The sequence below is a fragment of the Schistocerca cancellata genome, chromosome 7 (assembly GCF_023864275.1).
Source record: "Schistocerca cancellata isolate TAMUIC-IGC-003103 chromosome 7, iqSchCanc2.1, whole genome shotgun sequence".
Classification (NCBI taxonomy): Eukaryota; Metazoa; Arthropoda; class Insecta; order Orthoptera; family Acrididae; genus Schistocerca; species Schistocerca cancellata.
The window spans coordinates 609,542,282-609,570,063 of NC_064632.1; the positions used below are offsets into that span (position 1 = coordinate 609,542,282).

The 27,782-nt window shown below is 45.1% G+C and overlaps 1 protein-coding gene across 1 annotated transcript in view; it reads right to left on the minus strand.

The window, feature by feature from the left end:
* The window catches only part of LOC126092940 (cadherin-related tumor suppressor-like), a 518,310-nt gene that overhangs the window by 383,470 nt on the left and 107,058 nt on the right, over positions 1 to 27,782 (minus strand). The window contains exon 4 of the mRNA XM_049908671.1: positions 19,582 to 19,783. Coding sequence (XP_049764628.1) covers positions 19,582 to 19,783 — 202 coding nt within the window. The remainder of the gene's footprint in view (positions 1 to 19,581; positions 19,784 to 27,782) is intronic.

Genomic DNA, 27,782 nt, shown 5'->3' on the forward strand with positions numbered 1-27,782 from the left:
GAGTTCACAAGCTGCAACATCGATAAAATAACAACAATAATGATAATAACGTGGTATGTTTGAAGGGTATGTATGGGACTGTGAAGGGGCCGCTGCTTGCGCGGTTCGCGTGTCCGGACAGCCCACGGCTCCAGGTCTTCCCGGGCGTTCACGCGCCCTACCACTAACTGGGCCCCACATTGACTTAAACGTATGTGATGGGGTGAGAAGCAGTGCCTCCAACTTGGCAATGCCGTTGGCTGTTTACTGTAACTAAGTAACGGCAGGCGCAATTTCTCTAATGTTTTGGCAGGTGTTCGCCGTTTTGTTTATGCTGCATGTAGCAAGAGCCGGCCCAAAGAATCAATGCTCATCATGTCTCCTATGCGACACCCAGTGTCGGTTTGTTTCCCGTTACGAACAAAACGTTTTTAAAGTGCAATTTTACGTGCCCATTCCATAGAGCCATCCAAAGTTAGTCTAGTGCGATATTCGTCCTATCGATATGTATTAACAGCAGTAGAACCCGCAGTGGCCAGTATTCCAACAGCAGCCTTGCAGCAGCAGCGCTGGCAAGTCGCTGCTGGAATAGTGCTTACGCTTCGCGTTTTAATGTCCGTGTTAATGCATATCGACACAACAAATGTCGCGCTCCACTAATGTGGTACAGCTCTATCGATTGCGTACGTAAAATGCCGCTCTAAAAACGACTCTCTTTGCAATGGGAAAGAAATCCACGCTTTCCGACCACACTGGGCGTCGCATAAAGGATGTGATGAACAATATTTGTTTTGACTCAGTTCACCTGCAAGCTGCATCATCGAAATTGCAACTATCTACCAAAAACAGCAGAGAAATTACAACTGACGACTCTCGCCCGTCCCCCGCCCCCCCCCTCCTCTCTCTCTCTCTCACTCTCTCTCTCTCTCTCTCTCTCTCTCTCTCTCTCTCTCTCTCTCTCTATATATATATATATATATATATATATATATATATATATACTCCTGGAAATTGAAATAAGAACACCGTGAATTCATTGTCCCAGGAAGGGGAAACTTTATTGACACATTCCTGGGGTCAGATACATCACATGATCACACTGACAGAACCACAGGCACATAGACACAGGCAACAGAGCATGCACAATGTCGGCACTAGTACAGTGTATATCCACCTTTCGCAGCAATGCAGGCTGCTATTCTCCCATGGAGACGATCGTAGAGATGCTGGATGTAGTCCTGTGGAACGGCTTGCCATGCCATTTCCACCTGGCGCCTCAGTTGGACCAGCGTTCGTGCTGGACGTGCAGACCGCGTGAGACGACGCTTCATCCAGTCCCAAACATGCTCAATGGGGGACAGATCCGGAGATCTTGCTGGCCAGGGTAGTTGCCTTACACCTTCTAGAGCACGTTGGGTGGCACGGGATACATGCGGACGTGCATTGTCCTGTTGGAACAGCAAGTTCCCTTGCCGGTCTAGGAATGGTAGAACGATGGGTTCGATGACGGTTTGGATGTACCGTGCACTATTCAGTGTCCCCTCGACGATCACCAGTGGTGTACGGCCAGTGTAGGAGATCGCTCCCCACACCATGATGCCGGGTGTTGGCCCTGTGTGCCTCGGTCGTATGCAGTCCTGATTGTGGCGCTCACCCGCACGGCGCCAAACACGCATACGACCATCATTGGCACCAAGGCAGAAGCGACTCTCATCGCTGAAGACGACACGTCTCCATTCGTCCCTCCATTCACGCCTGTCGCGACACCACTGGAGGCGGGCTGCACGATGTTGGGGCGTGAGCGGAAGACGGCCTAACGGTGTGCGGGACCGTAGCCCAGCTTCATGGAGACGGTTGCGAATGGTCCTCGCCGATACCCCAGGAGCAACAGTGTCCCTAATTTGCTGGGAAGTGGCGGTGCGGTCCCCTACGGCATTGCGTAGGATCCTACGGTCTTGGCGTGCATCCGTGCGTCGCTGCGGTCCGGTCCCAGGTCGAGGGGCACGTGCACCTTCCGCCGACCACTGGCGACAACATCGATGTACTGTGGAGACCTCACGTCCCACGTGTTGAGCAATTCGGCGGTACGTCCACCCGGCCTCCCGCATGCCCACTATACGCCCTCGCTCAAAGTCCGTCAACTGCACATACGGTTCACGTCCACGCTGTCGCGGCATGCTACCAGTGTTAAAGACTGCGATGGAGCTCCGTATGCCACGGCAAACTGGCTGACACTGACGGCGGCGGTGCACAAATGCTGCGCAGCTAGCGCCATTCGACGGCCAACACCGCGGTTCCTGGTGTGTCCGCTGTGTCGTGCGTGTGATCATTGCTTGTACAGCCCTCTCGCAGTGTCCGGAGCAAGTATGGTGGGTCTGACACACCGGTGTCAATGTGTTCTTTTTTCCATTTCCAGGAGTGTATATAAGTTAGTCTCGAAGATATATTTCGTTAGGTTGGCAACAAATAGGTAAACATACAAAAGAAGATGAAAGACGTGATGGAGTCGCAATATTTACGTTGTGAAAAACAGTGTACGACGAAATAGTTGTATCGAGTAACAAAGGAACAATAGTCCACCACAAAGAAGAGTGAGAAACATGGTGAACAGTGTGTGGAAAGCGAGAATACAAGGATGTGATTATTGGCAGTGATAAAAGTGGTATTGCGACCTCCAGACCAGATGTGAGGAAACGCAGATCAGCAAATCGTAAGTAATTACTTTTTTTTACAAAAAAAATCGCAAAGTGAAATGTTTACTAATCTAAAACTAACAGAGCAGTATCGTTATAGATCGCACTGATGATGCCTTAGAGCAGGAGAAGGCGAAGCGCGTATGGGATAAATAAAGTAACTAGCAGCAGGAAAAGGCAGTTTCATTTACAAAAGAAGTATTTATATGCTAGCTGCGAAGGATGGCCACAAACGTGATATACAGTATATTGCAGACTCGAGGACTAAGTTTTCTTTGAAAACTAATGTATTTTTGGATTTAATACAGTATATCCTCTATGTTTTAAAACTGTATCCTTCGGTTTAATAAAGTACAGTGCACTATATGCCCTAAGTTTTCAAAATAAATAAAAAACAAAATAAATGAACAAAATATGCTTCAGACAGTGAATACTCCGGCACATCCGCTAATCCGAAACCCACATGTGCCAGGAATGGCCGGATTAGCGAGAGTCTAGTGTATCGCCATCCCGCGACTTTTTGTCAGCTTTCGGGAAGTGCAGGGCCCCCACTAACCGAAGGCGACAGGCGGTCAGGGTACAGCCGCCCCGCCGCGGCCGCCACTCCGACTCGTGCAGGGCAGCAGCACGGCAGCACGGCTGGCGACATGCAGCGTCTGCCGGACAACTTGGGCGGCTCTCGGCCGCAGCCTCGGCCCGCTGGCGAGCACTGGCGGCGGCTTTCGACATCGGCGCAGTAGCGCTGCGGGGCGCGGCGGCGGCTGGCATCAGATAAGCCGGTGTAACGCTAGACGCGGACACGGCCCAGGCCGGGCCGCCGTAAACACCGGCCGCCATAAAGGCGGCGCCGTACCTTACCTGCACTCGCTGCCAGTCGGCCGCCATAAAGATGCGGCGATTAATTGGCCCCCCGTCCGGCGCTCACTCGCGACGCTACTGACTCGGCCGTCGCCTCGCTCTACGGGCCGCCTTTGAGCTGGAGGGCGACCAGCTGTTGTGGTGCTGGAATCGGCCTTTCCCGGAACGACACCGCACTTGCCGCAACAGTCCGGTACAGCGGGCGGTGATTTGTGCGGGTAGGTTAAAAACTGACGAGCGAAAAAATTTTGACGGATGCCTATTCTGTATCTGCCGCTATTGTGCCGGTCGTTTCGGTACTCGAGAGCACCGAACGGTCTAGTACTCGAATTAAGTGTCCGTGCGCTATTCTGTATGCATTTCGGCAGCGATACCGTTCGGGTCTAGAGAACCGAAGCGCTGTTGTCGGTTCGTGTCGCGCGAGCCAATCAAAAGCGAGCGGCCGCAGATCTGCACGTGCGCACTGCAGCGCGCACAGCGCCACGAATACGAAGCGGTTAGCAGAGGACACAGGCGCGCTATTGTTCCGAGTACCGAAAAGATAGCGTGCTTGGCTGTATTCTGCACATTGTGGTAAATGCCGCATTATGTCATTTTATTCTCATTCACACTGACATCGTGTTTTGGATTTTACGTTTCGGAAAATGAGTTAGGAATAGTGTGTAGTACCACATTGTACTAATAAATCTACAAAAACACCCGAAAAATTGATTCTGAGAGTTTCAACGAATAAGAAGATAAACAGAATGTGGTTATAACTCGCTCCAACAGATCCAAATGATTAAGTAGCCCACTTACCTATATGATACGTCAACGATTTTGGTATTAAAAACAAAATTGAAAAAAAAAGCATTTTTCGAGAGCTCCTGCGGTTCGTCCAAGTTTATAACATGCTTCTCATGAATGAAAATGTTTCGTATGTTGTGCTACAGTCTTAAAAATATTACGGCGGAGATCTTTCATCTCTGTCTGCTGTTGTTCACGATTCGATGGCAGATAAATACATGTGACAAGCAAGATTATGAAGATGACTGCTCCTAGTTACATTCCCAGTATTTTAAGTTGTGTTCTTACATTCCTGTCTATCCCCATACTCGGAAATCGCTACATATTCGGAAAGAATGGTGAATTATTTCTGACAAGAAAAAAATATTAAGGTCACTCTCGGTTGTTTCACTCACAGCAGTTTCATATTTCGATTTTTAAACACGCAGAAATCACGAAATCATTACTGAGGAAATACGCTCTTACTTGTAAGTAACAACAAATATTGCAGAAAAATCTTCACTTACACGAATAACATTGTCTTAGCACGTGTTGCATGTATGAAGAGGGATAAAATATTTTGTACACCATCCGTGCTCGAAGCCGTGGCCTTTCGTATCGCATACCCGCGCGCTGACCACTCAGCCACGCCAAACAACAATAATGTACAGCTCAATTTTAGTGGTATTGCGGAGAGGAACGTGGGCTAACTTCGTTGCCAAACGGTGCTGCGTAAGTCATAAATGCGTGATAGTGTGGAAGGTTTCCAATATCAGGCTTCACATAATTGCTTTCCATTGTTACTTGAAAGTTGTAAATACGGTGTGTGTGTGTGTGTGTGTGTGTGTGTGTGTGTGTGGTCCATAGCGTAAGTTAGTTTAAGTTACACTAAGTAGTGTGTAAGCTTAGGGACCGATGACCTAAGCAGTTTGGTCCCATAAGACCTTACCACAATTTTACAATTTTTTATAAAAATGTAATGTTTTTCTATGTAAACACACTGCCATTTTTGAATCTTTTGGGTTAAACAATATCTTTGTAAGTCGCATATTACGTTCATCTGTGTTTGCAACAGTCAGTTCTCACCTCAAGACGGCCTGAGAAGCCGAAAGCCGCTTCGTGAGCATACAAATATAATTTTGGAGAACGTTAGGAAGCGTTTTCTTCTTTTTTTTTAAAATATTATTATCAAGTTGTGTCAAGCACCGACGGAAAATTCAGTTACTGAACTTCGAGTACGATGGAGTAATTGCATGGCAGCAACGTGTGTTAATCAATGCAACAGAAAAAAAGCCAAAGTTGCAAATACCATCTTGACTGTCTGCATGATTTGAAAATGGGTCCAGAGACTAGTCATCAAGTAAATAAAAGTGAAATTTAGAATTTTGGCTGTTTCTCGGTCGTACCGAATTCAGTCACTGTAAGAAAGAGAGATATATCACGAAAAAGGTGACTTCCCTGACGCGGAACATGTTAGACGCCTAGTCCCTCAAGTGAAGAAGAAGAACATTGTTGCCGGCCGGAGTGGCTAAGCGGTTCTAGGCGCTACAGTCTGGAACCGCGCGGCCGCTACGGTCGCAGGTTCGAATCCTGCCTCGGGCATTGATGTGTGTGATGTCTTTAGGTTAGTTAGGTTTAAGTAGTTCTAAGTTCTAGGGGGCTGATGACCTCAGAAGTTAAGCCCCATAGTGCTCAGAGCCATTTGAAGAACATTGTTCCAACGTAGCGTGGTACTCAGTACTGTACTGTTACGATGTATTTACATGGCCATTTTAAAGTTAGATTTACATGAACAGTTCACACACTAAGGTGATACAAACCACTTCGTACGTCACCGTCAGTGTAACAAATGACTGTCCAACGAAGTACCAAGCAGTGCTAAGCACGATGGCATGGCGATAGTAAGAGTGCGGTTAAGCTCACTCATCTGCATGCAAAACACATTAAATTAAGAACACACGAATGTTCAAATGCGTGTGAAATCTTATGGGACTTAGCTGCTAAGGTCATCAGTCCCTGAGCTTACACACAACTTAAATTATCCTAAGGACTCGAACCTCCGCCGGGATCAGCCGCACAGTCCAGGACTGCAGCGCCCAGACCGCTCGGCTAATCCCGCGCGGCCACACGAATGTCTAATTTGTCTTGTGACACGTTAATAATATCTACTGCTCAGTTTTAAAATAGCAGGGCACTGAATTTTGAGTAATTAGACAGACAGATTATTTATGACGTGTAGTTGGTCACGAAGTAGAAGTAGTTAAGAAATTATGGTAGCTAGGCAGTAAAATAACGAGTGAAGGACGGAGGAAGGAGGACATCAAAAGCAGACTAGCAATGGCAAAAAGGGCATTCCTGGCCAAGAGAAGTCTACTAATATCAAATACCGGCCTTAATTTGAGGAAGAAATTTCTGAGAATGTACGTCTGGTGTACAGCATTGTATTGTAGTGAAACATGGACTGTGGGAAAACCGGAACATAGGAGAATCGAAGCATTTGAGATGTGGTGCTTACAGACGGATGTTGAAAATTAGGTGGACTGATGAGGTGGGGACTGAGGAGGTTCTACGCAGAATCCGAGAGGAAAGGAATATGTGGAGAACACTGATAAGGAGCAGGGACAGGATGATAGGGCATCTGCTAAGACATCGGGGAATGACTTGCACGGTATTAGAGGGAGTTGTAGGGGACAAAAACTGTAGGGGAAGACATTGGAATGCATCGAGTGAATAATTGAGGACGTAGGTTGCGAGTGCTACTCTGAGATGAAGAGGTTAGCACAGGCGAGGAATTCGTGGCGGGCCGCATCAAACCAGTCAGAAGACTGATTAAAAAAAGAAGAGTCCGACGGGTATTGCATCTCACTAGGTATCGAAATTATTTGCAATACGACTCAAATCCGTCCAATTCTTAGTAACCGTACAGTCCTTGGCAGCCACTTAGAAGATCACGAAATTAAGCATCGGAACAAGTGTGGAGAGTGTCCAGCACTTGCAGTCCGCGTAATCTGTAGGAGACACATACCGTCAGTCAAGCGTGCACGAGGTGTCCGGGACCAGTCACAGCGGATGCCACGGGACGGAACGCCAAATCGTTCCACAGTGCACTTCGAGAGGCAGCATTCGCACAGGCCGCCAGTGGAACGGGGTGCTTTGGACGACGAGAGCGGCGTCGCCTGGTGGCAGCTCATGTTAACCTATTCTCAGCGCGCTCGAAAGCGGTATAGGGGTAGATGATTTTGTGCTTTTAAATGTTTTTAAATAAAGTTTTATTTCACTGTCGGCTTTGTTCCTGTCACATTGCAAAGATTACGTCTGGTCTCGAATATTTTTCCTATAAGTATTCTTACACAAAAGGGAATGCAAAAAACGACGTGGGTTTTATAACATCTACACAACGAAAAATCCTGCACTTTGGCTAAAAAGAATGTACTTTTCATTATTAGTGAAAATGACAACTCTATTGAAGGAGCAAAATGCAGCTCTTTAACTTCTTTTTTGCATTTAGAAAGACAACAGAGAATACAGTCAAAATGAGCTATGTTTTGCTTTCTAAATACTCCTTGCGTTTGTACAAAACATATTTTCTAGACCAAACAAGTGTAAATGTTTTGAGATTATTGGACGACACTTTTCCTATCCATTCAGTTCTAAGTTATTTACTATCCGACCTTCGGCAAGATCATCTCATACGAATTTCGCTTTTATAATTAATAAACTCTAGTATCACACTGAATAAAAAAACGTTTGGATATACGGTGGCGTCCCTCTGGATCCAGAACCACTGCTGCAGCTCCCGTCTCGACCGTCTTTGCGACGGCGTTCCTCAGGGCGGCGGAGGAGCGGCGCCGTGAGGGCGATCGAAGCGTCGCCCTCGGCAGTGGTTTCAGTTCCAGAATGACGCCCAAAAGCATTTTATTCAGTCTCACACAAGTCGATCCATTCGTGTCACTTGTCATCGTTAGTTCCACGCGTGCTCCATTCGTGTCCCTTGTCATGCGTGGTTCTGGTAGTAAACTTGGACTCCGTGTCTGACGGACAGTACCTCGAATCCTCAGTCCCGCCGTTCAGAACTGGGCTGGGCGACGCACCTCGGCCACTCGACTCTGGCGTCCAGTGCGAACGGATATCCAGTGGTCGCGGCTTGTGTACGACTGTACGTGGCGTGGCAAAGGTCGTGGCTAGCTGAGGCAGGGGATGGGCGAAGCAATGTGAACAGTGGCAGCAGCGGCACGGTCGTAGGTAAGGCACGTGTCGCACTGGACTGTGGGTGTTCAGTATTGACTAGGCAACAGGGCAGGTTGTTTACGAGTAGTGCACACCGTGTTTGCATTTAGTGGCCGAGGTGGACGTGCAAAGAAAGACCTAACAGAGTTCCAGAGAGCGCAGATTGTGGGGGCCCGATTAACTGGAGCATCAGCTTATTGAATGTTTCGAGAGGAACTGTTTCTACAGTCATGACAGGCTACTCAAAATATGGAAAGACATCGTCGTGTAGACGTAATAGTGGGCACAAATCAAAACTAAATGACAGAGATCGTCGTACGCGAACACGAATTGTGTCAAAACAACCTAAATCTACGGCAGCTAAAATGACTGCAGAGCTTAATAGCCATCTTCGAGACCCCGTATCTATCGACACTGTCCGCCGAGAACTCCACAAAGCGAATATTCCTTTACGGGCTCCTCTACAGAAACCATTAGTGACGACAACCAACGCAAATAAGCGTAAAACACGGTGTCAGGAGCACAAATCTTCGGCTGATCAGTGGAAACACGTCATATGATCCGACGAGTAAACGTTTTCGTTATTTCCAACAGTGGCCGGCTTTACGTATGGAGAACGGCAGAAGAAGCGGAATAGCTTGATTCCAACGGCTAAGCATAGAGGTGGAATGTGATAGTGTAGTGGTATTCTGCTGGTACCACCATTAATCTCAAAGGCCGTGCTACAGCCAACGGTCATGTGAACATTTTAGGTTATCAGGTGCTCCCCATGATTCGAGTGTTGTTCCCCAACGATGATGCCATATTTCAGGATGGTAATGCACCTATTCACACAGTCAGGACAGTACAATCGTGGTACGAGAAGCATGCAACCGAACTGTGAGTCCTCGGACCTGAATATCGAACCCTCGTGGGCGTCACTGGAGCACAGTCTCTGGAGCAGATTTCCGCCTCCCTCGTTACTACAGGAGTTAGAAGATGTTCAGATCGAAGTGTGGCATAATATTCCACTGGATATTTTAGGATCGTTAAATACCCCTATTCCAAGAAGAATCGCAGCTGCATTTCGAGAAAATGGGGGTCTGACCCGTTATTAACAAACCTTTCCCAAGTGGTAAGTACAGATGTTCACAATTATTTAGCCTATCCCTGTATGTACGATGAGATACTGTGGGAGGAAAACATTTTCTGATCCTGATCTTAGGTAGTTTTCCAATCTGCAATATTTCAGTGAAGAATTCTGGAAGCGTTATCCATCCACAGTACTAGCAGTACTATTTTTGATAGCAGTAGGCGAAGAAGGAAGTGATGTGACTATCGAGCGATATCCCAACTCAGATTGAGACTTAACTTACTGGAGAAGCTAATTCTCAACGGTACCCAAGAAGTCATTCCTATGAGAGGCGTCCAATAAGTAATGTAGCACTTTTTTTTCTGAAAGCATATTGATTTCATTCAGGATTCCAATATACGGTATTACTCTCCAGTCTTCTGGCTACAAAACCCTGTTTGTCAGTACAATCTTCGTTCCGTGTGAGGATCTAGCATGGCAGCACTCTGACGGTCGGCGTCTGAACCAGACCTTGCTGCATCAACAACCTGCCTGTCATTCAAGTACTCTTCCCGCGGAGTGCATCTTTCACGGAAGTCGGAAGGTGCGTGATCCAGTCTCAAGGGTGGATGAGGAAGAGCATTTTGTGAGCTCCTCTCGGGTGGGCAGACCTGCGTCCAGCCTTGCGTTACCATGGAGAGGGGGAAGTTGGTTTACATTTTTGTGGTGAGGAACACGCTGAAGTCTTTTCTTCAGTTTACTGACGGTAGCACAGTACACATCAGAGCTGAGGGAGACGTCGAGCAAAGCAGCCCCTTGACAGTCCCAGAAGCACGCTCCCAGGACCTCACCGGCTGAGGGTGAGGCTTTGAACGACTTCTCGAAGGAGAGGTGGTGTGGCGGCACCCGTGGATTTTGTTTTCAGTTCGATGTGATGAACCCCCTGTTCGACAAATAATTGTCACGATCAGCCTGCAAACGTGCAACCAACTCTGCACAGATGGTCCTTCGTTGCTCTTTATGGTCTTCTGTTAGGTGCCGAAGAACCCAGCAGGCACATACATTTGAGTACCCCCACTGGTAGACGATTGTGTCGGCACTACCAACAGAGACGTCCAATTTTGCAGCGAGGTGTCTCATTGTGATCCGTCGATCATCTCGAATGAGTGTGTCCGTACGTTCCAACACTGAAGGATTCACAGCTACGAGAGGCCGGCCTGCACGCGAGAGAGCGGACAGGTTTGCACAGCCTTGTTGCGAGGATGAGGGATGACTCACCGTGCAGCTGCTACCTGCCACCTCTCCGTGGACATTTCTGCACGCACCTGTGAATATGTGAGAAGGTGTTGTGGTTTTCTACCAAAAGGCCCTCAGTGGCGGCTCTCTTCTCGGAACGCACCCCCGTTACAGCCGCCGCTTTGAGGCTTACATACAGCGCTGCCACAATCGGAACTTGATGAAACTGTAGGGGCTGAAGCAGCGACATTTCGCGTTGTCTCACAACAAATTCAGATTTTTCTCAACCGAAGCTGGACGAGAAAGAAATGTGTTGCGTTACTTATTAAATGCCCCCCGTACAACAATGCCGGCCGAGCAGGGCGGCTTTGGAACGGACTGGAGCTGCTGGGATCGGGCGCCGACTTCTCGCAACACTGGTCCAATCTGGACTACAGAGACATCTCAGGTCGGTCGCAGCTTTTCTGTACGTGATGGCAGATTACGATACGGTATAGAGAGAAAAAGTGGTGTTCACATTTTTTTCTGAACGGAAAACTAGGGCATGCTTGCCTCCACTTTACTTCGTATATCTGCGACGATACTTATCCAGTTCTGGATCACAAAATTCAACAAAGGACCACTGATAAAGTTAATGCCGCAACTGACAAGAGGTAGGAGACGAGGGCCTGGCGCAATTCCAGGCTCACTAGTGGCGTCACTTATGGCGTCTCGTTGCGCACTTCGGCATCCTAGCGCAGGTTCGAGGTCACCCGCCACCCTCACAGGCCTGCCACGCATTTCTGTTGTTGCCGAGAGGAGCTCAGAACCGGTTATAACTGGTTTGAAGACATCACTTACGACATGCCGTGCAGGTGATCTGACAGTAATACGCAGGAACGATGATATGAAGCACTGTAAAAAGTACACTCACAAGTTACCTCGCTGCGTAGAACAAGTTCTGCTGCAAACAGACACTCCGAACTAGCCCGAGTAAAACAGTCACACTTGTAGCATACCCTTTCTGTTATTTAATTTGTTCATTCAGCAAGATATGAAGGAAAACAAGGAAAAATTTGGAAAGGGCAGTAAAGCTCAGAGAGTAAAATAAAAACTTCGAGGTTGGCTGATGACATTTTAGTTCTGTCAGAGACGTCTGAAGACTTGGAAGACCTGTTGCACAGAATGAATAGGTCTTGAAAGCGATTGTAAGATAACCGAGAAAAAAAGCGCGTCAAGGGCAATAAATGTAGTGGAAATGAATCAGCCGGTGCCCAGGGAACTAGACTAGAGAATGAGGCACTGCAGCTGGTAGGTGGTCAGCAAAGCTACTGACGATACCGGAAGCAAAGAAATATAAAATGTAGATTGGCAATAACAATAATAGCATGTATGTATGAATGATGAGATGAAGGAAATTATTCAGATAGTTACGGAAGAACAGAATTTGTCATGTGTGACTGTAATTCGACAGTACGAAAAGGAAGCAAACGAAAAATAACAGGAGAACGTGGACTGCGGGAAAAAAGAAACAGGAAGGCGCCTAGTCTAATTTTTAGAAAGCATAATTTAATCATCGCTAATATCTGGTCAAAAAATCACGAACGAAGATTATACTCGTTGAGCGCGGTTGGAGACACAAAGTAAGGTTTCAAATAGAAATGGTTCAAATGGCTCTAAGCACTATGGGACTTAACATCTGAGGTCATTAGTCCTCAACATTTACAACTACTTAAGGGGGGACGTACATGAAAATGACCAAATTTGTGAAAAAAATTTTATTGGCTCTTCGTTTACTACATGGTATTGAAATTTCAATTACCAAATATTACGTTCCAATTCCGCTTCTAAGGGGGAAAAAAATAATAATTTGTAATAGCTTGCACAGGGCGACGCCCCCCCATCTTGGTCTTCATCCTCTCGTATATCTATTTATACTGCGTTTTTTTCCAGTTTTGTGCAGTCACAATGCAGGGAACGTTTGTGTACTACATCAAGAAGGCTGTGGAATAATATCTCTGCCGCTGGTTTTATATTCTTTGATTTATAGCGTTTGTTTACGAGTGTTTGTTTGGAATACATTTTTACGAAAGTTGTAAGTAGACTTGTTATTATATTTTGCAGCATGCCGCGTTCTAGTAAGGTGTTTAAAAAGGTTAGAAAGTGTCAAGCTTCTCGATGTAGTAAAGACAACTTGAAAACCAGCCCCATAATAACAAATGGAAACGATACTTCAACCAAGAAAGCGAGTGCTTCGAGAAGGAAAATTGACAGCTGTCAATCACTTGATGATTGTGGCTCAGACACTCAAGCTACTAGTGGTTTTAGGCTTATTGATTTGAAAATACTATCTGATATTATATCATCTGCTTGTGTATGTGCTGACTGTGGTGCAAAAAGTTTGAGATTATATGACGAAGAAAACAGAATTGGAATAGTGTGTATGTTGCATCTTACTTGTGAAAGCTGTCATTCAGACACTGCTTTTAGAACTTCGGCATCAAGTAACCGGATATATGAAGCAAATATGCGTTTAATATATGGCATGAGATGTTTGGGCATAGGCAGGGAAGGTACCAGACTGTTTTGTGGGATCATGAACATGCCACAACCAAGTGCTAGGTACACCACTGGAAATAAAACACTGCTAAGTGCTCTTCAAGAGGAAGTGGAAGAAAACTTGAAGTCCTCTGCAAAGGAAGCTGTGAAGATGAATAGTGAACTAAAGACAGAAGCAGATAACACGCCAGACACCGATTTGTGTGTGTCATGTGATGGAACGTGGATGAAGCGTGGACATACATCACTGTATGGAGTATCATCTGTCATTAGTGTTGATACTGGAAAAATTCTTGACGTTCAGGTAATGAGCAAATATTGCTATAGCTGTGTACTCGGAAAGAGAGCTGGTGAAGTGGAAGAAAATAAGTGGCAGGTTGAACACAAGAAAGTGTGCTGTAGAAATTATTCTGGTTCTAGTGGTGGAATGGAACCTGCAGCTATGAAACTTATGTTCCATCGAAGTGTGGAAAAGTACGGTGTTAGATACACAAAATACCTTGGTGATGGTGACTCCAGCTCCTTCAAAACTGTTTTGGAAAGTGAACCTTATGGTCCCCATTGTGCTATAGAAAAGTTGGAATGTGTTGGACATGTGCAAAAACGAATGGGAGGCAGACTTTTAAAATTGAAACGTGAATTGAAGGGCAGGAAACTTGAGGATGGAAAACTTTTAGGTGGTCCCAACAGACTCACAGACAAAGAAATTCATTCTTTACAAGTGTACTATGGCAAGGCAATAAGGGACAACAGTGGAAATTTGAATAACATGCAGAAGGCTGTGTGGTCTATTTATTTTCATAAACTATCCACAGATGACAAACCTGTACATAATTTGTGTGACATATCGTGGTGCAAATTCAAGCAGGCTGAGCGTGATGGCATGAACTATTCACACAAGCACAGTTTACCTGTGGCTGTTTTAAGTGCTATAAAACCAACATTTAGGTGTTTAGCAGAGCCAGACCTCCTACGAAAGTGTGTGCATGGAAAGACACAAAACCCTAATGAAAGTTACAACTCACTGATTTGGAAACGTTGCCCAAAAACAACATTTGTTTCAACAATTATTGTTGAAATTGCTGCATATGATGCTTGTTTAGTTTTTAACAATGGTAATCTTGGAAGAATAAAAACTCTACAGAGGCTAGGATTTCATCCAGGAGCTTTCACCTATTCAATATTGAAGGACATCGATGACAAAAGAGTTGCTGCGGCTGATATTACAGCCAATAAAATTGAACAGCAGGTTAACCAAAGAAGACAAGCAAAGAAGAGACTGCTTGCAGATGAAGAGGAGTATGCATATGGCTTGCACTAGTTCACACAGAGACGGTAAGACCTAATACAAACACTATCAAATCATTGATTCAGTTTTCCCGTAACTTACATTTTTATAACTTTATGTACCTTTTTCTCAAAAACCACAAAAGGTAGAGAAGTGAAATTTGGTATATGACTAGTCAGTACTATAGTGAAAAATTCTGTGGAAGGAATTTTCATTTAATAAAATAGTAAGGTATTTATGGTAGAAAATATTCCTTAAATTTGATATATTATTTTTCAGGGAAATTGGGAGACCCGTAAAAACTGAACAAAAGAAGATATAAAAATTCTGCTCCACAGAGTTTTGTAATTATTTGGTATGAAAGTGTGTACAAAAATTCATTAACATTGCTCTCACAGTTTTCTCAAAAAAGGAACATTTGTAATTACATTGTTGAAAAAAAATTAATTGTTAATAATTAAAGATGTAAAAGGTCAATAAAAATGAAAATTTAGGTTCATATGCGCATAACATTTCTTAATAACTGTACCAAATTTGGATTGATTATCTTAAAAAATTAGAGTTTTATAAAATACTTTTAAAATTACTGCAGTTTCGTGTACGTCCCCCCTTAAACCTAACTAACCTAAGGACATCACAGACACAAATCCGTGCCGGAGGCAGGATTCGAAGAAGGTTTCAAATAGACCACATAATGGTAAGATAGAGATTTAAAACCAGATTTGAAACTGTAAGACATTTACAGGGGCATAAGTTGACTCTGATCATAATTTATTGATTATGTACTGGAGATTAGAATTGAAGAAATTGCAACCCAGAAGGAAATTAAGGATAAGGGAGCTGGATCAACTGCTGGAACAAGGGACTGCTCAACATTTCAGAGGGAGACAACGATGGAATGAAACGGGGGAAAGGAATGTAAAAGAAAACGAATAGGTGGCTCTGAGAGACAGAACAGGGAAGGCAATGGATGGTCAATCAGGTAGCAAGGTAACGCATATTGCAAATCATTCCACAGCACAGAAGATATTTAAATTAACTGGCGAAAGAAGGGAATATAAATATTCAACAAATGAGCAAAACGAAACGGAATACAGATGTTTAAAAATTGCGATTACAACAATGCGAAATGGCTAAGAAGGTCTGCCTAGAGGGCAACTGCGAGACTATAGAAACGTGTGTAGTAGACGAAGTACAGAAACTGCTGCAGAAAAATGAAAGATAACTTTGGATGAAAAAGATGCAGCTGTATGAATATCAAGAGCTCAGATGGCAAGTCATTGCTAAGCAAAGGAGGGGAAGTCGGGAGGTGGACGGAAAATGTATAGGGTCTATATAGGGGAAACAAACTAGAGGACAACATTATAGGAAGAGAGGAGAAAGTAGGTAAATATGGGACACGATACTGAGAAAGGGATTTGACGGAACAAGGAAAGGAGTAGATGATATTCCCGAAGACTTATTGAGATACTTAGAAGAATAACAAAATTATGCTACCAGGTGTTAAGATACATAAGACACTAGAAATAGTTTTAGACTTCATGAAGAAAGTAATAATCCCAGTTCCAAAGAGGGCAGGCGCTGACAGGTTTGAATACCACGGAGCCATCAATTTAATAAGTAACGGTTGCAAAATCCTGACAGTAATTGTTTACAGACGAATGGAAAAAGAAACTGGAACTGTACTAAAGTTTAACAGCTTTTGTCACACAGAACCTGAATTTAAGGCTAACAAGAAAAATCTCAGCAGAATTTCTGTAGTTATTCATGCTACTTAGTTTTAGGAGGTTCTAAAACAAACGACTTGCGTGCGAATAAGATTCATGATTTAGCTAAACACACGAGCGTGCACGTGCACACACACACACACACACACACACACACACAAGTATCAGAATTACAACGAGCAGTCGTTTACTCAGGCGAAACGTGGTTCATTACACCGTGAATAAAAGTTTTCAGAGAGACAGTGCGCGAGCATTGGCAAACAAATGTACCACCCACTGAGAGTTTTGTCGTAGCGTGCAGGGCAGTGATGTGCGGGGGGTGGGAGGGGTGGGGGGGGGGGCATGTGGGCTGTACAGAATACCTGTGTAAGGCCCGTCTTACAAGACGGAAACAGAGAATGGCCGCAGAGCTCATACTGGCGTGGCAGTTACCTTTGAACACGAAAAATTATGCCAAGAAAATCCGTGCTTTTAATTGAAAATACACAACATTTTTCAATTACTCCTAGACTACAAGGGCCATTCATAAAATATAAAGTGCGCGCCTCGAAACCGAAAGTAATACATTCGAGAAATCCCAACCAAAAACTAACTTCTCGTAGCTGGGGTTCACAGTCACATGAAATTTTATAAATGATGTCGTGGTTCCCTTTTGACTGTAAAATTATTTATTTGTAAAACCCAATATTTCAATTTCGACCGCGTGTCCATTATCAAGTGGAAATGATTGGGCTATAGCAGATGTCAAAATCTAAATATCATCTGACATGACATGACGACACAGTAACTGGTTTCGTCGCCTGTATCTTCGACTGTGACTTCTTGCGTGTAATGTCTTTTTGAACTGCATTGTGAGCAATATTGCGTGTATGCTGCTTTATCTTTGCATGCATCTATAATATTGGTTGGAGGAAATGTTTGTTTTTGTTTCATATAAAACAGAAGTTGGTTTCGTTGCATAGTGTTCTGTCGGCGTTTGTTCCTGCCTACAAATCCATGTATGAAGTTCTCGATTTAAATACATTGTATGTATCCGTTTTTCGTACCTACTCGCATTTCATGCAGACATTTATGTTATCAGCTTTTGACAGAATTGGTGTTCAACATTATTACATCTTGTCTCGGGATGAGTACGTGTTTCTGCTTTAAATAGTGTTGCTTCTTGTAGCGACTATGCTTTATAGTCTTAGTGACTAAAGTATTCTCCTTACAAATGCCAAAAATAAAACAGTAGTTATGCAGATGTCTTCACGTGTAATTAACAGGTACTACGAACAATACATTTTAGCAGAGATGAATGCAGTACCATCGTTCCCTCACTCCTATGACAATTTAAAAACAAGTAATACACAATTCACATGCTTTCTTCACTGGATCTACTAGTGAATGCTCCATAACTAGAGTTTACTAAATGCAGTACATTCAGTGTGGGGGAAGAACATTGAGAGTATATGAAGCAATGCTATGTATAAATATGCACTTCAATGTAGGATATTTATGCTGCATAACAGTATGTGCCATAATAACTGCAAGAAGCATAAATATATACTCATTCAGTCTAAAGATGCAGTAGAGCTGATACAGTGGTGGTTCCACTCCGCCCCATGTAATGTGAAGAATAATCTTCTGTTTTTAACAAAACAAAAACAAATATGGAAGACTTCAAATCACTCTACAAGAAGCTGCAGGCCACCAAGTGGGGTGGCAGTGAAGCAAGTTTGTGTCTTGGCAACTGCTTCAACCCAGTTGTGAGAGTTGCAATCCCAGTTCCTCAGAAGTAAAAATGGTGGTGTCGAGAGGCATGGCAGGGCTGGAGCTGTCTTTGTGGATGTGGTGTACCAGGGAGTGGTGGAATGGGCAGGGCACCAAAGGGGCAGGAGATCAGAGGAGCAAGGTGCCAGAGGGACAGTGGGTTGCAGGGGCAAGAGGACAAGATGGCAGGGGGCTGGAAGGGCTTGTAGGGGGCAGGGGGACAGAGGGGTAATAGGCTGAGCAGTAGTGGGAAAGAGGGGCAGGGGTACAGATGGGAAGGGGACAAAGGGGATGGAGGGGGAGGGGCCAACAGGCAGGGGGACACAGGGTCAGGTGACCAAAGGGGGGGGGGGAGCCAAGGGAGAGGGGGGGCAGAAGGGCAGAGGGACAGGGGAGCAAGGAGCAGGGGGACACATTAGCAGGGAACCAGAGGGTTAGGCAGCCAATGGGCAGAGGGGGAAGGGGGAAAGAGTGGCAGGGGTACAGAGGGGCAGGGGGACAAAGGGGCAGAGGGATAGAGGGCAGGGACCAAAGACCAGGGGGACACAGGGGCAGGGGACCAGATGGGCAAGGGGGCAGATAGGTAAGGGGACAGAAGAGGAGGAGGACACAGACGCAGGGGGCGAAGGGCAGTGGGACAGACGGGCAGAGGGGGAAGGGGGAAAGAGTGGCAGGGGTACAGAAAGGCAGGGGGACAGAGGGGCAGAGGGATAGGGGGCAGGGGCCAAGGACCAGGGGGACACAGGGGCAGGGGCCAGATGGGCAGGGGGGCAGATAGGCAAGGGGACAGAAGAGGTGGAGGACACAGAGGCAGGGGGTGAAGGGCAGGGGGACAGAGGGGCAGAGGGGAAGGGGGAAAGAGTGGCAGGGGTACAGAGGGGCAGGGGGACAAAGGGGCAGAGGGATAGAGGACAGGGGCCAAGGACTAGATTGACACAGGGGCAGGGGACCAGATGGGCAAGGAGGCAGATAGGCAAGCGGACAGAAGAGGAGGAGGACACAGAGGTAGAGGGCGAAGGGCAGTGGGACAGTGGGGCAGAGGGAGAAGGGGGAAAGAGTGACAGGGGTACAGAAAGGCAGGGGGACAAAGGGGCAGAGGGATAGAGGATAGGGGCCAAGGACCAGGGGTCACTGGGGCAGGGGACCAGATGGGCAGGTAGGCAAGGGGACAGAAGAGGAGGAGGGGACAGAGGCAGGGGGTGAAGGACAGTGGGACAGAGGGGTAGAGGGGGAAGGGGGAAAGAGTGGCAGGGGTACAGAGGGGAAGGGGGACAAAGGGGCAGAGGGCAGGGGCCGAGGACCAGGGGGACACAGGTGCAGCGGACCAGATGGGCAGGGGGGTAGATAGGCAAGGGGACAGAAGAGGAGGAGGAGGACACAGGGGCAGTGGGCGAAGGGCAGGGGGACAGAGGGGCACGGGACCAGAGGTGCGGTGGGCGACAGGCTGGCGCGGAGTGCTGGCCTCACCAGAGTCGAGGTCGGTGGCGCTGACAGTGAGCACAGGCGAGCCGACGGTGATGTTCTCGAAGACCTCGTTGCTGTAGCTCATCGGGTCGAACAGCGGTGCATTGTCGTTGAGGTCGAGGACGTTGAAGTAGACACTCACTGTAGAGCTGAGCGGTGGCCTCCCCGAGTCCTGTGCCTGCACCACGAAGATGTAGTGCGCCACCTGCCAGCACATATGTAATCACTTTTAATATTAACACCCTTGCGTGGATTAAATAACATTTCATCATATATTACTGAATGTGGCGAAGCATCTTTTTTTATCTGCTACCGTTTCAATGGTATTCATTCAGAAACATTAAACTCGATTCCGTTTTCAAGTGGGTGTTACACCCCATTAACTTCTGTATAGGCACATATCAAGAAATATGTATCTCTTATTTTGCTTCACACTACGAAAAATTCAAAGCTGATAAAAACAATAGGTTTACCTGTAAGTGAAATACTTATCATGGGAAGCTCATACTAGCATTTTATGTTGAGTCAAATACCATGTGTCAATGTTGTGGCAGTTTCTTGCCACTGTGAATCTTAAATACTTATGTGTCACACGTACTTCTCACATTTTGCGACGACTGCTTTTCAAATAATGTAATTCCCTGAACTGTATTTTCTTAGAAGCTGTACGTGGGTTGATCCACATAAAACAGCATGCCTCACGTAACGGTTAATCATCTCTAGTCGAGTTCCTTGTGAAGTGGCATCACTGTTTCGTCGAAAGTTGAGTGCAGCTGTGTATTCGTGCTTCAGTAATTGTGAGATGCTCCTACTGTTGACTTGTTACAGAAATGGGGCACTTTCCTTTACAATTCCTATTGTGGAGTGTTAGGCCCTACATAAAGACAGGCTCCATCGAGGAATCTAACGAAATGTTAGTGAAGTATCCTGGTAGGAAACTTCCCACGACCATCACTATTCTGGATCTGTACAAGAAATGGAGGGCGTATGATGCGCTCAGAATGTGCAGAGTTACAGACAGTCAACAGTAAGGACCCCTGAAACAGCAGGCAGAATTTGGGTGGACGTTAAGAAAAGTCCCCGCACGTCGGTAAGGAGGCCATCTGGTACATCGTGTACTAAAAGATTTGAAATTAAAAGCCTATTGTGTGAGTGTGGTGCAAGAGTTGAAATTCGAGGATCAGGAAAAAATAAAAGAGTTGTAACACCTCGGTTCAGTTTACAGTGATAAAAGCTATAGAAAGAATAATTTAAAATTAAGAATAGAATTTTTAGAGGGGCAAATGGTGTAGAATCAGAGTTCGGTAATTGCAGATCAAAATTATAGTATATCAGCAAGTAGTTTAAAGTCTAAGAACAGCAGAGCCACGGAAGCTCCGTCATGGAGAAGGCAGTGACGTTAAACTCTTGTGATGAAAAACCTATAAAAAGGCCTGATCGTCACTACTGCGGCCTTTTTTCCTTGATTGTTTCGTTAAAGGGCGGCGAACCCGTGTCAATCAGAGAGACAATAATTAGATTGGACTTTGTCGTGTTAAGATTCACGATAAACTGTTGGAATATTACGGAGATTAAAAGTGATGTAGTGTACGATCTCTGACTGTTGGCAGCAACGGAGTATTAACGGGATTTTAGGACATTAGGTACCGGTATTCAGATATTAATGTGTGGACTTTTGTAAGTGTCGTGTGCCGTTAGTTGCGAATCTGGACGTAGAGCGCGTGCATATCGGCATTTGCGGACTATTTAGATTCCTCCAGGCTAGGATCCTTTTAAATAGACCATCATCCATCACCATCTTAATCCTTGAATATAGAGTGAAAGTGAAATACAAGTGTGTTGTACTTATTTGATTTACCTAGTAATAATCAGTGAAGGTTTTACGGAACCAAAGCTATTCAGCAGTAAGTCAGCACCATCTAGCGGAAAGCGTAGGCATTAAGTAACACGCTAACTGAAGTGAACGTTTACGTGTTTTACGGGCTGCTTGATGTGAACTTTTGTGACTCTTTGACGTCCCCACTCCCTCCGAAAGGTGGCGCAGGCTGTCTTAAACATAAAAGGAGAGAGTTTTAGCCGGGCAAATTACTAAATAAAAGCGATATTTGCAAGACTCGCAGTAATAGCAAAACACAAGGCCCGCACCTCATCGGAGAGTCGTCGCTGTCACGTCGGGAAGTAAAGCCGGAAAACCTACCGACGATACGTGTCTACGAGCAGACGTCGACGTGGAGTACCTAAAAAGGGAACCACAAGAGAGTTGGGGATGCTTCAGAGTTCAGTATTGTAACTGGCTTCTAACAATCAGAGAAGATTTATGCAGTATTCCAAGAAGAAGGCGCAACCCCTCAAAATCTAGTTAGATTGTGGCCCACTTCACCAACGTATTCCATAAAGACAGACTTGGCAGCAGAAGCACAGGGCTCTGCCCCCCAAGGCCCCCGGATTTTTGTTTCTACGACACAGATTATGCTGACAGCACTCGCACGACAGACTGTCTTAAACGGAACATTCCAGGGAAATTAACATCACACCGGCAGAATTACAGCGTGTTGCTGTTCACACGAGGTTGGCGGTGCCTGGGTGCCCATGGCCACCACTTGCAGTATGTCTTGTAAACAGGTATGCACATGTTTTTTTAACGTTGCTACTATTTATAACTTTTTAAGTAGTTTATTGAATCCCGGGCGTGAGGCGTACTTGTTTTATGAGGGACGCCCTGGACTAAAGCTATGCTATAAGCGCTGCTCTAAACAATTTACTGTTTTTATATGAAAACATTTTGCATGTCTTATCGTAATCAGACAGTCTTGGTATTATTAAAATTATTATCATGAAAATAATATCCATCTGTGGAATGTTAAAACACAGTAGCAAACTGTCAATCTTCCCAGAGACGGACCCCGGACGCCCACAATCCGTAAACAGTAAGCAGAGCGAATGTCGGCAGTCGCATGTTAAATGACTGTTTTTATCCGTGAAATAAACGAGTGTTGGATGCGATGTGTGATACCCGACATTGTCATGGTGACGAATGATGCGGTTTCCCTGATTCCACCGAACCTGTGGTAAACAGATCCAGCATCTGACGAGCTACGACCCCATAAGCAAAACGCCCCATGTCCTGTACAACAAAGAAACGACGCTTCAGACAAGTTTCGGGATGGTTCCTTTGTAAGGGCACGGCCGATTTCCCACCCCGTCCTTCTCTAATACGGTGGGGCCGACGACCTCGTTGTTTGGTCCCCTCCCTCGAAATTAACCAGCCAACCAACCAACCAGCCGTGATTTTCCTGGCAGTTATTCGCGAACGAATGTCCGTTACTGGTCTCGTTTCATCTTACAACACTTAAATACAGTCGACTGCTGCTTACTTCTCAGTTCTCACGTGCATTTCAAAGTTTCACCTCCCTTTACGATGTTCTGTAAGGATTTAGCATTTACTTTGGCGAATTCTTTGACCAATTCACTCTAGTCCGTCTTTCCAGCTTTGGTTAGACTGTACGGAATCCACTGGGAACACATGTATATCACGGCTGAACGTTCGTGCAAGATCGAATGTACTGCAATCTCAGACACATCAGAGAGTGCGTAGAGCTATCTCGTGGTGACATCACACAGCTGTATTCTTCAGTTTTGTCGAACATACCATCGGTGGGGTTTTGGAACAACAAAAAAGTCTGACCGACTGTTACGAAATTCAACGCTGGCGGAAGAACGACCACGACGAAATTACGCAAATCAGTTGCAAACGAGGCTTTTCTGAAGGCGATTGACTGTCAGAAGTTGAACGAAACGATTCGAGGTTTGTTGTTTACTTAGATCTTTACGAAAATCGATAAAAAATTCCAACGAAACCCTTCGCGTCCTATATCCGCATCGTTACAACACTGATTATCTAAATCGTCATTGTAAACGAACTGCTCCGCCAATTTCTGACCTACTATATTTCAGATATACCAACTGGCATATTTTAAAGCAATAGCAATGTCATATCGCAATGCGGCTGTCTGCGGTCGTTTCCGCCCCGGACGCGACACGTTACGTGCTGTGAGTCGGCACTGTTGCCGCGGTGACCTGGCGCTATTCGTGTTCCAGTGACAGCCGGAGGTCAGACCACGGCCTCGCACCGTGTGCGAGCTTACGTCGCCGAGCTCGGGGCGAGTAGAGATGGCTCTAGAGGGTAAAGTAAGAAAATAAAAAAATAATAATAAAACAAAAATAATTGAACAAAAAGCTCTGTAATCGAAACCTGCAGAGATGTACATTGAGAACTTACAGCAAAAAAAAAAAAAAAACATTATAGTAAATAAGATTAGTAATCACATTTTAGAAAAAAAAGTGCAGCCAGGAAGGGTTCTATCGATTGTAGTAGAACCGAAAGAAAAAGTCAAAGATTCTGTCTGCTGAACAGATGAGTGTCGGGGGGAAGCGACGCGATGTGTTTTTCAGTCCTGGGACTGTCTCGATAAATTTGTAAATCTGCCAGCTCCACTGAGCAAGAGGAACAGTAAAAAAAAAAAAAAAAAAGGAAATTGCCTACCGGGTGCGTTTAGAAGGATCGCACTCGGTCCTAATTGCAGGTGTGATTCAAGCGGTCATTACTGATGAGGGTGAACAGCAACTGCGATATGGCCGTTGTAGCACTAGCGAGATCTCAAATTTTACTCGCCGATTGAAATGTGTAGTGCACCAAAGATTTAAAGTAACTTTGAAACGTCCCCTTAGAAAAATTATACATGACTGTGCTTAAACTGACATAGAATATTTTTTTAGCGCAACGCAATCTGACTTTCAATAATCCCTACAGAAGAATGGCCCTGACTAACATTAACCTATACCTTTCACAAATCACTTACCTCACAAAAATCTTCGTTACTCGAGCTACTGCAATACAGCGAGCGCCACTACTGCCAGCTAAATAAAAGATTCAAACTACGGAAGGCACTAACTACTGATAGGCATAGTTAGCAAATGACAGATTTTAATAGAGAACATACAATGTATTTACCTTAATAGTCACAATATATATAGCAGTTCATGACATCCATTCTTACAGATGTACTGTTTCTGATGGACACACCTCCAGATTATCCATTCTCAAAAATCCGCCATCTCACTTCCCCACATCCACCACTGCTGGCGGCTCACCTCCAACTGCGCTACGCTACACGCTGTTAACAGCCAACTGCCCAACACTACAATGGCGAGTATTACAACAATGCTAACCAGCCACAGACTGCACACAGCACAGCCAGTGATTTTCATCAGAGCGCTATGTGGCGTTACCAATAAAAAAAACCTAAACAGCCTACTTACAACTTGAGTGAATAATTATCTTCCTCTGAAGGGGAAGCGACCAGCAGGTTTCTGACGCCACTGTAGGAGAGGTTCCTAACAAATATCTCGCGTATTATCGGAACTGTGGGATTTCAGAGGAGCGAAAGAGGCGGACGCGAGCGGCGGGGAGGTGCGCCAGCGTGGGCTGAGGCGGGCGGGCGCTCGCCGCCGCGCGCACGTGCAGCTAGCTGCCACGTGGGATCTGCCACGTCAAGTTTCCCGTCAGCGGAGGTTCACAAGCGTGAAAGAAGATTCGGTCACTCTAGTTTTTTGCAGTGTGGATAGGAACGTGACCAACGAGATGTAAAGTGTCTTCCTATTCCGCAATCAGAGCTGCCGTACTGAATTAAATCGTTTGCAGTCCAAGTCCGCGTGTGGCGGTTCATTATATAAACAGCAACCATCTCCGTGCCCACCTTCGATTCTTTACAGAATTACGTATCAGGTATAAAACACTTTCAATCGTCTGACTACTTGAAACTGAGTTCATATGTCAAATATTTCTCGTTAACTGTGTAAAACATGTGTCTATTATTATGTAAAACTCTATTTATGTCGGTTTTATTAGTCTCGGATTTTTCACTCAATGTTTATGACGTCATATCTCCCGAACTACATGTCGTACAATGAATAATTTTGCACATACATTCAGCGGTATACAGATGGAAGAGCCAAAGAAACTGGTACACCTGTATAATACGAGAGTTCTCCAGAAAGTAAGTTCCGATCGGTCGCGAAATGTAAACCACTGGTAAAATCCGGTAAAGCTTTGCACAGATGTGTTGGGCAGTGTCTCTAACACGCCCGTCGATCGTGACGTGTCTCTCTTTTCAGTTTTGAGTGAACAGTGAGCACGTAAAGATGCGTAGGAAATAGCGGCTCCGGCCAAGTATGAGATCCTGGTTAGAGATTTCGCCTGTGTCATGCAACCCACATAACACAACTGTCGAGCAGTTCCTTCTTCCGCCCCTGCAGCGTTTCCGATGAGAAGTGTCTGGTCGCCCACTGCTCAGTCCGTAGTTGGCTCCCCCTGAGTGTCACCTCTGCTCACAAGAACCGCTGGCTGTGAAGACAAAATATTTCCACAGACAACGAGCTGCAGACCAGTGCAGATAACAGGCCAAAAGCACAGGCGGCTGCTTTCTGTGACGAGTGAAAGGTCTCTGTTGGATTCCTTTCATGTTAATTTCTTAAATCTGTTGTCATTTACGGCATAAATTCCTCTTCTAAATTTACTGTGGTGTTTCTGATTATCTGGGAGGAGACTGAGCAGTGAAACGTGTTACTTTTACTCATAAACAAGAACGATCTGTCACACCACTACACTTTAAAACACAGTTTATATGTAATTCGTGTCACACAGTCTCATACAGAACCTACATCGGCTTTCTTTTATATACTGTATATGATAAGATACTGTCATCCCCCTTCCCTTCTCTGTGAGAGGATGAATGAGCAAATGTAATTTCTAGTTGCATGCCTCAGGGTAGCAGACAAGCCTGTCTGCTAGAGAACAGTAGGACCAACGTCGGAACAGGTAGCTACGCTTTCTAAAAGCAGAGAGGTTTCATTTCTTAGTATGGTCCTGTCCGTCCCTTGCCATGTTGGTATAGGAAGCTGCCTCTCTGGTCACTTCCGTTTGTATCTGTTAAGCACGCTCGGTAGGAGCCCAGGTCAGTCTCTCCGCGGCGAGAGTCTGAAGTGGTAAGATCTCCGGCTAAGCGCGTGTCTGCTAAGTCCGTAGGACAATGGATTTCTTAAGTTCAGCCTAACTGAAAATTTAATCACCTTTATTTCAGGTTTAGCTCTAAAATATCTAATGTTATCTCAAATTGCAGCGCAGTGTATTTCGAGTGTGAAGTTCAGAATATCTTCCAGTAGTTGCTTTGTCACTACTTTGTGAGTAAAGTGGAACCACGTGTTGATCAGTAACTCTAACTAAGATCATCAATCTTAAATACGAATGTTCGTGAGATTATAACGTCTCGTCTTGACAATATTTTTCAATATAGCAACTTTTCTTTATGTTCAACCCACATGGGCTGTACTTTGTGAGGCCAGTACCACGTGCTTATACAATTGTTTGACCCATCAGGTTAATAGTAAGACGATAGTAACCAGTTCGAGGTTTTTCTTTTGTAAATTGCTTTTCGATCTAATTTATTTTAATTATCAAAATTATTGTGGAGTTACACTCTTTGTGTAAACCAAGTTAACCACGTGAAGCATGTGGTGTAATCATCAAGGTAGCCCACAGCTATTCTTTTCGAGAAGATTTCACAGAGAGTTAGTATGAATTTAGTATACCAGTGTGTGGTAATTTCATGACGGACAGGATTGCGCTACGAACGTAACTTCTTTGGGTGAAAATTGAATCGGTTGGTTGTGGTTAATTTCCTCTTGAATATGTTTCAACGTTCTTCGTGTGTTATTTTATGAATGCAGTGTTGTATGTAGTCTCCCAATCTTGGCTCCGTATTTGATGTGTTCCGTAAGATTACAACCTCACATTTTCACAATCCTAAATAAGGCACCAGTTTAGTTATGAATCAAGTTTGATATGCTGAAATTTTAACGGAACAATGACCAATATTAAAATAAAAGTCCAAATATAAACTGATTCATTTCTTTTTATTGTCTTTATATATATATATATATATATATATATATATATATATATATATATATATATATATATATATATATATTGTGGTGTCACGGGCAGACACCACACTTGCTAGGTGGTAGCCTTTAAATCGGCCGCGGTCCATTAGTATACGTCGGACCCGCGTGTCGCCACTGTCAGTACTTCCAGACCGAGCGCCACCACACGGCAAGTCTAGAGAGATCCTAGCACTCAGCCC